This window comes from Juglans microcarpa x Juglans regia, chromosome 1D (genome assembly GCF_004785595.1).
Source record: "Juglans microcarpa x Juglans regia isolate MS1-56 chromosome 1D, Jm3101_v1.0, whole genome shotgun sequence".
Lineage (NCBI taxonomy): Eukaryota > Viridiplantae > Streptophyta > Magnoliopsida > Fagales > Juglandaceae > Juglans > Juglans microcarpa x Juglans regia.
Genome location: NC_054594.1, coordinates 29,693,952 through 29,705,732, shown reverse-complemented (window position 1 = coordinate 29,705,732; position 11,781 = coordinate 29,693,952). Strand labels below are relative to the sequence as shown.

Below are 11,781 nucleotides of genomic sequence, written 5' to 3'. Positions count from 1 at the left end.
GGCGGCTGGAGCGGCAATTGGACCCTGGAAGAGTTCTTCAAATGTGCGGTGTTGCTCTCCAAAAGTCTCTAATTTCGTGCTAGTGATGTGCTTAAATAGGGTAGGAAAGAAACCATAATGTCTTCATATTCCCACACACAAAATCGCTTAAATTTTAGGACTCAACTTGGTAGCCACGTATGCGCTTCAGGATTTCGAATTTGGAAATCTTTTTTAGAGACAACTTTGTAACCCTTTAAGATAGCTTTCTAACACATCAAGAATTGTATCAATCCAATATTTAAACAAAAAAGTTATGATTAAAATACTAAAGTGTGTCCATTCTGTAAACTTGAATTTTCTCAAGCTTTTCATTTCTTGACCTTTTGGTACCTTGACTTTTCTCAAGCTTTTCATTTCTTGACCTTTAAAAACAATAGAAATTAGAAATAAAATAAAAAAAAAGAATAATAGAATCTCAAAAATATATTGTGCATGTGAATGAACATTATCCAATTAAATCACAAGTTATAAAATTAAGTATAAATTATGCTATTAACCAATTTAAATCACAACTCGAATTTATTGATCTTAACCATTTTTCTATCTAAAACCAATAATAATAATGAAATAAATAAAATATATTAGTTCTAAATGTATAAAATATGCAATAACTCATCTCAATCACGTGCAAACATGAGCATTTACAAAGTACATTATGTAGAACAAAATATTTTACAGAGTTATCATGCAAAACAAGACATATTTTCAAAAGTAACAGAGCGATAGTTTTAAGACAAGTAAAACCTGTAGTACTTTGGCATAACATAAACTAAGTATCATCATCACATCAAAACAGAGCAGAGACTATGTTTCACCCCGTGGTAAGGTTGTGCTAACCCCGATGACCAAACCAGGCAGAGATAGAGGTGAAATCTTTCCCTTATTCTTCTCAGAGCCCTAAGTGTACATATAAGAAAGACCACAATAAAATCACTTTGTTTCCAAAGTGGGTGCACTCAGAGACAGAGAAGTTGGTACCAACTCAAACAGAGCAAAGCATAACAGAGCAGAGCAGAGCAAAGCATAGACAAAGTTAGATACAAAAATCAGTACACCATGCGAAAGGTTTTCAGATGTTATATCAAAATAAAATAGAGTACCAAAACATAATCAGATCATTTTCACATACTGAAAATAAAAGTCAGATCATCTTTCTAAATAAATGCACAATTTTTCAGATTTTCAATACCGCTCTTTTTTAGATTTCAGAGACCACATGACAGAATTTAACTCATGTCTACACAATGTATGTCAGAAAATATTTTTCCTTCCCCGCACAGATTTCGTAAGTAATGCAAATAAGTGACCGATGTTGGTTTTGTTTTCCCAATTTCTCATTTCATCACAAAGTATGCAAGTCTTTATAAAGTCAACCTCAGTCTTATGAACTCGTATAAAACCTAGCATAGGAACCCCGCTTACTTGACTCCTGTAGCGTATTATCTATGCCTTGAAAACGATTTCTATCAGTCTCGTCACCTATGCATAAAAATAATATATATAAACTATGTATTAAAAACCAACAACACAATTTCGATCTAAAAATTTAAGACCCAATTTCTAAACCATATTTCAGCAAAATAACCCAACTCAAACAACCAAAAACTAAACCGAACAGCTCACACTTCATTCTAAAAATATCGTATTTCAATTTCAATAATGACCGATATATCCACCAAACCAAAATCAAACACACTTCGTCACACGCAACCAATCATAAGAACAACCTTGACTGTCAATATCAACTCAGACCACAACTTATAACCCACAAGAAAATCACATCAATTCAATTGTCTATATAAATACTCAGAACAACCATCAACAACACCGAACAATTTCAAAACTCCTCCCACACCACCACGTCAAACCCAATAGCCACCCTTTATAATACTTCTCCAACAACAAAACACCATCAGATTACAAAGCCCTCAAATTTGATTATAAACAGTAGAAATTTTTCAATAATCATAACATTAAAAGCCACTAATTTACACCATGAAAAAGGAATGTAAAACAGCACTCGGTTTCCTTACCCGTTCGACAGAGCTCGGCGTCAACACCACGATGAAGAGATTAACCACTTCGCAGACGAGAGAGAACAAGAGAGAGTGGGTGAGCATCTAAAAGCCAAACAACCAGTACAGAGAAAACGCAGCAACACCACCTGGAAAAACCATACGCAGGCAACGCATTGAAACAGAGGATAAAATGAAGTGAAACAATAAAAAGGAAAGGTGTCGACTTGAGAGGAAAGGAAGATACCTAATGATGAAGACACTGCGCAAGAGGGAGAGAAGAGGCGAGTTTGAAGAGAGAAACACTAATCTGCAATAATAGAGGAACGCGAGAGAGAGAGGCGTCGACTTTGAGTGAAAAACTGAAAGTGAGGGAAAAGAAAATGGAGAAATGTTAGGGCATGAAATTCAGACTCACGAAACAGACCAAACGAAAGGAAAGTGATGAAATCGGGAAGGGAAGTGGGTAACGTGTGAGAGAGAAACGGCTGGAAACAAAAAAAAAAAAAAACAAAGAAACCGAAAGAGAGAAAGGGGGAGATGTAGTCGGGAAGGAAGCTGATGAAGTAGAAAACACTTTCCCAAAACAGCGCTGTTTCAATGCTTTCCAAGAAAAGGCTGGGCTTGCTCATGGTCTGGGCCTCACATACACTGGGCCTTACATCCTCCTCCCCTTACAAAAATTCCGTCCTCAGAATTTGCTACAAGCTATAATAATTCTCTTCGAACAAGTGAGGATACTTAACTCGCATCTCTTCCTCGAATTCCCAAGAGCTTCACTGATAGCATGATTATTCCACAATACTTTAACCAAATGGATAGTTCGAGCCCGTAACACTTGCTCTTTCCAGTCCAAAATCCGCATTGGTTCCTCGGTATAGGTCATATCCTCTTGAATCTGAAGGGTTTCATGATCTATAATGTGGGTGGGGTCATGGATGTACTTTCTCAACATAGACACATGAAACACGTTATGCACTCCCGAGAATGCCGTTGGTAGAGCCACCTTGTACGCCACTGGTCCAATCTGGTTAAGAATCTCAAACGGTCCAATATATCTTGGGCTCAACTTACCCTTCCTTCCGAATCTCATAACTCCTTTCATCGGTGCAATCTTAAAAAATACCTTATCTCCAACCTCAAACTCTAATTGGCAGCGGCATTTATTTGCATAACACTTTTGTCGGTTTTGAGCTGCTTTCATTCTAGCCCGAATGGTATCTATCTTCTCTGTGGTCTGCTGAATAATCTCTGGCCCTAGAAGTTTTCTTTCATCTACTTCATTCCAATATAATGGAGATCTACACCTTCTGCCATACAAAACCTCATAGGGTGCCATCCCAATGCTAGCCTGGAAACTATTATTATAAGCAAACTCAACCAATGGTAAATGTCGCATCCAAGTTCCCTTAAAATCGATCACACACGCCCTCAACATGTCTTCTAAAATCTGAATAGTCCTTTCTGACTGTCCATCTGTCTAAGGGCGAAAAGCAGTACTGAAACTTAACTTGGTACTCATTGCCTCTTGTAAGCTTCGCCAAAACGTAGAAGTAAAATGAGGGTCTCTATCCGACACAATGGATGCCAATACTCCATGCAACCTCACTATCTCCTGCACATACAGCTCAGCTAGTTTCTCCAGTTTATAAGAAACTTTAATGGGCACAAAACGAGCGGTCTTCGTTAAGCGATCCACGATCACCCATATAACATCTTGTCCACTTAAAGTCCTTGGTAGACCTGTCACGAAGTCCATGGAGATATGCTTCCACTTCCACTCTGGAATTCGGAGGGGCTGCAATAATCCTGCAGGTCTCTGATGCTCCGCCTTCACCTGTTGGCAAGTTAGGCATTGTTCCACAAATTTAGCAATTTCTCTTTTCATACCATTCCACCAAAAAGACTATCTCAAGTTCCGATACATCTTGGTACTCCCAGGGTGAACTGTGTACAAAGAACGGTGTGCTTCTTCAAGAATTACCCTTTTAGCTCATCATCAGCAGGTATGCATACTCTACCTCTAAACCTTAAAACTCCATCCTCAGAAACGCTAAAATCAAGTTTGTCCCCGTTCCCGACTTCTTACACTAGCTTCACTAACTCTGAGTCCACTTTCTGAGCAGCTTTGATTCTATCTATCAAGGCAAGTTGAACTATTAAACTAGCCATGAAAGCATTTGTATCACTAGCGATGACCTCAATACCGGCTCTTTCTAAGTCCATTAACAACTTATGCTGAGTGGTAAGGGCTGCAATTGTAGGTCCCATTGACTTCCTACTTAGGGCTTCGGCTACCACATTAGCTTTGCCTGGGTGATAATTAATGGTGCAATCATAATCCTTGATCAACTCAAGCCATCTCCTTTGCCTCATATTTAATTCTTTTTGGGGTCGCGACCACTAACTTGTGCTTCAAATTTTCTGTTTCTAAAGTGCAAAATCTAAAGTAAGCCGTGGAAACAAAGGAATGTGTCGGTCCCAAGTCAAATAACACAATAGTGTTATTAGAAAACAAAGAAAGAGTACCTGTGATCACATTCAGCCTTATCCATGAACCAAAATATTCAAAGCCTTAACCAAACCAACCAATAGAAGTAATAATAAAATAAAATCTTTAAAGCAAAACAAAGGAGTCATACCAGTGATCACGTCATTCCTACCCTCAACCTCTCCAGGTGTTAGTGCAAAAACTCGTGCAGGCGCATTGGGATGTTGATTGTTGCCTCGTGCTGGAACTTCATTTCTCTGAGGTGGCAGTATGGTCGCCTTGTTGCTACCCAATTGCATTGGGCAGTCCCTGAAGTAGTGTCCTGATTTGCCGCAACGGAAATACAATCTTGCCCCTTTTCTGCACTATCTGGAGTGCACTTGATTGCATGTCCTACACTGATAGGGCTGTTGGTTACCCTGAACCGGCCTTTTTCCCGAGCTACTACCTTCATTCTTCCTTTTCCACAGTCCCTGGTCCATGCCAGAATGGTACCCAGTAGGAGTAGTCCTCTTCCTTTGTTCATGCAGTGTAGCGCTTCTTTGAAGGGTTCGTTCAAAAACTGTGGCCTTATTCACCATTTCTGAGAAGTTTTGAATCTGAAAACCCACCACTCGCTCATAAAGTTTCTCATTCAGCCCTTGCTCAAATTTACGGGCCTTCTTTTCCTCATCGGGAATCAGATAAGTAGTAAAATGAGATAACTCAGTAAATCTAGCTGCATACTGGTGTACCGTCATTGTTCCCTGCACCAAGGTGGCAAATTCCATAGCCTTGTCATCACAGACCAAGCTAGGGAAGAAGCGCTCAAGAAAGATCTGCTTGAAATGCAGCCAACTGACTATTTCTATCGAGGTTATCAATTAATTGATGTGCTGCTGCTTGTAGTACTTCGGAAGCACTCGGGTTTGCTTCCCTTTCGTTCTCGTTTAAATTCAGGTCCGACATACTTCGTTCTCGCCGATGAGGTGGCATCCTGACAAAATAACTTGGATCTTTAATAATTGTTTTAAAAAAATAGAGTTTATATGAACATAATTAATAAGTGGGATTCATAAAACAAAACATATATATTATACTTCAAAAATTATAAGAATACCTATAAAAGAGAGAAAAGAAGTACGCACAACGGTAGTAATAGTCAATCTCCAAAATCTAATACCTTACCCCATCTAATTATTTAAGAAGACTCCGTAATTAAAATAAACCTTAATCAACATGAACTTAGTTCATAGACTTGTGAAATCCCACACCTCAAAACCATTCCTAAAGTCTGCGAATTCTAAGACTTCCCACATCTACAATATTCAACCCTATAGTTCGCTCCACTATCATAATAAATCTGAAAATGATTTCTTAAACACTATCTATACTCTGAAATCTTACATACTATAGTCTGCAGAACCTCAAACCTGGCTTTGATACCAAATGTAACGCCTCAATGGAAGGCCCAAACCACATGGCCTATGCTCCAAAAAGACTAATCAATGATACAATTGGAGCCCCATTGGAAACTTATAAAGAGTAAGAACTTCTCATTTCCAAGCAATGTGGGATCCCATACACAACCTACCCTTATCCATATCATATAGGGTATCACAGATAAATTGATAGGTAAATGGACAACACTTATTCACGAATTGCAAGGTGTTAATCCTCTTATTGGGATTCATGAATTGCACCCAAAAGAGCCAAAGTGCAGAAGCACCGAAATTGTTCTTTAAGAACACACCAAACCGTTCCTTGTTATGTACCTTCTTCCTTCACGAGCACCTAGTGAGAGTGCAAAATAGTATATAATGCAAATGGAACAAGAACAATGAAAGAAAGAATAGAATGAACCAAGAATCTACTTCAATTCCTGGAAGAGATTTTCGAGCAATCTCCAAGCTCCTTACAGTTCAGCCTTTGTAAGTTCTTCAATACATTATGAATACCAAAGCCTTCCTTTTATACTACAAGTTCATGATCTAATGAATTAATAGATTCTAACTAACGAACTAACTTTTGTTACAAACAAAGTAAGAAAATGACGTCGCCCCATTAAACTGGAATGCACCGTTCGACTAAAGCCGTATTCTTTAACATGAATTCAAAATGCATCGTTTCATTAATTCTTTAAAACGCCCCGTTCGATCTGGTACTTAATTCCGTTTCCTGTGCACTTGATCCTCATACATCTGCTTCTCATTTCTTTCACATCCATTTCCTTCACCTAGAACACACTTCACATTCTCCTGCTCTTAAAGGACTTGACCACAAGGCCTTCGACCAAAACACACTTTGCAGCATAGTCCCCACAAAGTGTGGGTAAAGTTGTCTCAACTTCCACAAGCTTTCCCAAGATGAATCCTCAATTGCAACCCCCACCCAACTTACACACAGCATGATTACCCTTCTTTGAAAATCGTCTGTCCAAAATCTTTTGAGGCTTAGGTTGTAACTGACCACTAGAATTAGTGGGAGATAATGTTGGCAAGGGTACAATAGTTTGGCAAGTTTTCCTTTTTAAACAAGAAACATGGAGGAAAACTTGGTGTATTTTAGATGAACTAGACAAGTTAAGTTTATAAGCAACAGATCCCAACTTCTTTCCAATTTGGAAAGGGCCATAAAATCTCGAGGCTAACTTCATATTATGCCTCATTGCCACTGTCTTCTGCCTATAAGGTTGGAGTCTTAAGAAGACCCAATCACCCTCTTCAAGAGATCTTTCACACTTGTTTTTGTCAGCATAGGATGAACATAGAATTTCATCCTATGTTGTGCTTTCTTCATATTATCTATCAATAAACTCCACAATTTTCCCTTGATTTAAGCTGCCTAGCAACAACATCATTAGAACAAATACCTGATACATAAGCCATCAGGTTAGGGTGTGCATATCCATAAAGAGCTTCAAATGGGGACATTTTAATGGAAGAATGCATAGTAGTGTTGTAACACCATTCAACAAATGGTAACCAAGAAGTCCATTCCTTAGGCCTTTGACTGCAATAACACCTTAAGTATCTAAGCATTTATTCAAGGCTTCTTTTTGACCATCTAACTGAGGATGGTAAGAAGAACTAAAATCCAAAGAAACCCCCTTGCATCTGAAATAACTGCTTCCAAAAATAACTAGTGGAAACTGTATCTCGATCAGAGACAATTGATCTGGGTAACCCATGCAATTTGAAGACCCCAGAAAAGAAAACTTGAGCAACCTTAACAGCTATATAAGGATGTGAAAGAGGGAAGAAATGAGCAAATTTAGTTAATCTATCCACTACAGAAAAAACCACAGATAAGCCATTAGAAATGGGCAAGCCATCAATCAAGTCCATGGAAATTTTCAACCATGGAAATTCATGTATAGATAGTGGTTGTAAAAGACCAGGATATTGCACAGTTTCATTCTTGCTGACTTGACAAACCTCACAATCTTTCATCAATCTTCTTACATCTTTTCTCATGCCTTCCCACCAAAAATCTCTCCTTGCCCTCTGTAGAGTCATATGATAATCCACATGACCTGCCTGTGGGTTATTATGGATGAACTGCAAAACCTTGGATTGAAATGAAGAAGAAGGAATGACTACTAACTTTCCTTTCCTCAGCAACAAACCCCGCTGAATAGAAAAATGTTTAGGTGCCTCCTCACCTTGTTGCAACTTAGTCACTATTTCAGAGAATTTAGAACATGAGGAATAACTCTCTTTCAACTCTTCAATCCACAAGGGAGTTGGGAATGAAATCATTGCAACCACAACTTGTTCTTCCTCATTTCTTCTCAAAAGAGCATCAACCACCAAGTTCTCTTTACCTTTCTTGTACTCAACTGAAAAGTCATAACCAATCAGTTTAGACACCTACTTATGTTGTGATTCAGTGCCAATCTTCTACTCCACCAAAAACTTCAATGCTTGTTGATTAGTTTTGATTTTAAAGGGATGGTCCAATAAGTAAGGTCTCCATCTCTGTACAGCAGACACTAGAACTAAAAGCTCTTTCTCATATGTAGATAAAAGTAGTGCTTTTCCCTTCAAAGCTTTACTATAAAAAGCAATAGGATGAGAATCTTGCATCAAAACTACCCTAAGGCTCACACTAGAAGCATCACACTCAATGGTGAATACTTTAGTGAAATCTGGTAACCTTAACACAGGAGGATTGCTCACAGTTGCTTTCAACAACTCAAAGGTAGCAGCAGCTTTATCAGACCAACAAAAGGAATTTTTCTTCAATAATTATGTTAAAGGTGCTGCTATGGATTCATAACCATGTATGAATTTTCTATAATAACTTGTTAATCCTAAAAATCCTCTTAAAGACTTCAAGGTATTAGGAACAGGCCATTGAACCATGGCTATTATTTTTGCAGCATCCGTTTGTACCCCTTTCCCAGAAATAATGTGGCTCAAGTACTTTATTTCATGCATACCAAACTTACATTTAGACATCTTTGCATAAAGTGTGTGTTGCCTCAAAATGCCCAACACAGTTTCTACATGTAACATATGATCAACAACATTTCTGCTACACACCAAAATGTCATCAGAAAAGACCAAAACAAACATTCTCAAAAAAGGTTTGAAAATGTGGTTCATCAAGCCTTGAAAGGTGGCAGGAGCATTGGTAAGCCCAAATGGCATTACCAAGAACTCATAATGGCCTTCATGAGTTCTGAATGCTGTTTTCTGAATATCCCCCTCTCTTACTCTAATATGATGATATCTAGCCCTTAAATCAAACTTGAAAAAAATCTGAGCTCCAAATAATTCATTAAGAAGTTCATCAATGACAGGTATTGGGAATTTATCTTTGATGGTTTCTTGGTTAAGGGCTCTATAGTCTATACACATACGCCAAGTACCATCAGCTTTCTTAACCAATAACACTGGTGAAGAAAATGGACTTTGGCTTGGTCTTACTACACCAATTTGCAACAAATCATGGACAATTTTCTCTATCTCAGATTTCTGGTAATGAGGATACCTGTAAGGTCGAACTGAAATAGGAGAAGCCCCATCCTTCAAGTTGATTGGGTGATCAAATCTCTTCTTGGTGACAGTCCAACAGGCTCAACAAAAACATCCTTAAATTCTTTAAGCAACTCAGCCACTGGTCCTTCAGAACAGACTTCAGTCTTCTGTTGCTCCTCAGACATTAACTGCAACAACCATCCTTGCTGACTTATAAAATCTGATTTGATTGCCATAGTTCCTAACATCATATGAACACTAGCAGAATTCAACTCTTGCAACTTAACCATCTGACTACCCCACTCAAAACTCATTGACATATCAATAAAGTTCCAAGTAATGGAGTCTAAGGTTTTTAACCATTAGACCCTGAGAACTATATCACATCCCCCCAAGGTCAGAACATGAAAAGGCATAAAAAATTTTGAACCTTGAATCTTGATTAATTCTTCACCACTTCCTTGGCTCAAAATTTTGTCACCATTGGCCACCCTCACTTGGAAACTGTAATCTTTCCTGACATTCAACTTAGCTTCTTGGACCACCAAAGGAGCTAAGAAGTTATGTGTGCTTCCAGAATCAATAAGAATTTCGATAGAACAAGGGCCAACACTACCATGCAGCCTTATAGTATTGCCATTACTACACCCAGAAATGGCATTAATAGAAACTTCTAAAGTCCTATCACCATCACCATCACCATAGACCTCCACCTCCTCAGGGATCACAGATTCTTCAAGAACAGGCTGGGGATGCAGAGACCTTTCTTCCTCTTCTCATCCATTTGTGAAGAAAAAGCTCTATTTGTTGGCATTCCATTCTTTGGAAGTTGGAACTATCCTCCATTGTCTCACCATGAATCTTAACAGGTAAGGCTGTATTATTTCTCCAAGATCTCCTCGATGCCAAAATATATTCCTCCTAGATCTTAGCAAGACCAAATGCAGCATTAAGATTTATTTGATTCAGTATTCTTATAGGAAGTCTAACCTCATCTTTAAGACTACTCATAAAACAACTCAGTTTATGCTTTTGTAACAACCATTTCAGTCTATTGGACAAGGCTTCAAACTGTGCTTTGTATACAGCCACATAAGACACTTGTTTCAATCATGTTAAGGCCTCCATAAGATCATCATAGGCTGTAGGACCAAACTTGACCAGCAAGGCTTTTACAAAACATTCCCAAGTTGTAAAAATACCCCCATCCATGGCATCTTAGTACCATACGAGGGCCCGCCCTCCATATGATATGAAGCCATTAAAAGTCTCTGATTCATCCAAACTTGATGATATTCAAAGTATTTTGTTACTTTAAAGATCCATGCCCTTGGATTAAAGCCATCAAAATGAGAAAAATCGAATCTAATTCCTTTTGGAAACTTCTCTTGCTAATTCAAACGTCTACCAAAATAACTATTTTCATGATTCTCTTCTCTACGAGAATTTTCTTTTTGAAACTCAACCAACGACTTCAACATATTAGGCAATTGATCAAGCCTTCCTTGAATGCCATCAATAGCATGATTGTGGTCCTCTAATTGCTTCAAAACTCCAACCTATTGTAGTAAGGCCTCTTCCTGCTGAGCCATCAAAACTGCTGCGCGTGTGTTTTCAGCCATGGATCGCCAATCTGCTACCAATTTTTATGTACCTTCTTCCTCCACGAGCACCCAGTGAGAGTGTAGAATAGTATATAATACAAATGGAACAAGAACAGCGAAAGAAAGAATAGAATGAACCAAGAATTTACTTCAATTCCTGGAAGAGAGTTTAGAGCAATGTCCAAGCTCCTTACAATTCAGCCTCTGTAAGTTCTTCAATACATTTTGAATACTAAAGCCTTCATTTTATACAACAAGTTCATGATCAAATGAATTAACAGACTCTAACTGACTAACTAACTTATGTTACAAACAAAGTAAGAAAACGACGTCACCCCATTAAATTGGAACGCATCGTTTGACTAAAGCCGTATTCTTTAACATGAATTCAAAATGCATCATTCCGTTAATTCTTTAAAATGCCCCGTTCCATCTGGTAGTTAATTCCGTTGCCTCTGCACTTGATCCTTATACATTTGATTCTCATTTCTTCCATAGCCATTTCCTTCACCCAGAACACACTTCACACCGGGCAATCTCCAAGCACCTTACAATTCAGCCTCGTAAGTTCTTCAATACATTCTAAATACCAAAGCCTTCCTTTTATACAACAAGTTCATGATCTAATGAATTAATAGACTCTAACTGACTGACTAACTTCTGTT

The 11,781-nt window shown here is 38.2% G+C and overlaps 1 protein-coding gene across 1 annotated transcript; it reads right to left on the bottom strand.

Annotated features, from left to right (window-relative positions):
* Positions 1-2,748: 2,748 nt before the first annotated feature.
* On the bottom strand, positions 2,749-3,162 carry LOC121246465. Its single transcript, XM_041144644.1, has one exon. The coding sequence runs from the start codon at positions 3,160-3,162 to the stop codon at positions 2,749-2,751; it is 414 nt and encodes a 137-aa protein (XP_041000578.1).
* Between the last annotated feature and the right edge of the window lie 8,619 nt (positions 3,163-11,781).

Coding starts and splice junctions, on each gene's coding strand:
- LOC121246465 (XM_041144644.1), bottom strand. CDS start 3,162: ATGAAAGGAGTTATGAGATTCGGAAGGAAGGGTAAGTTGAGCCCAAGA.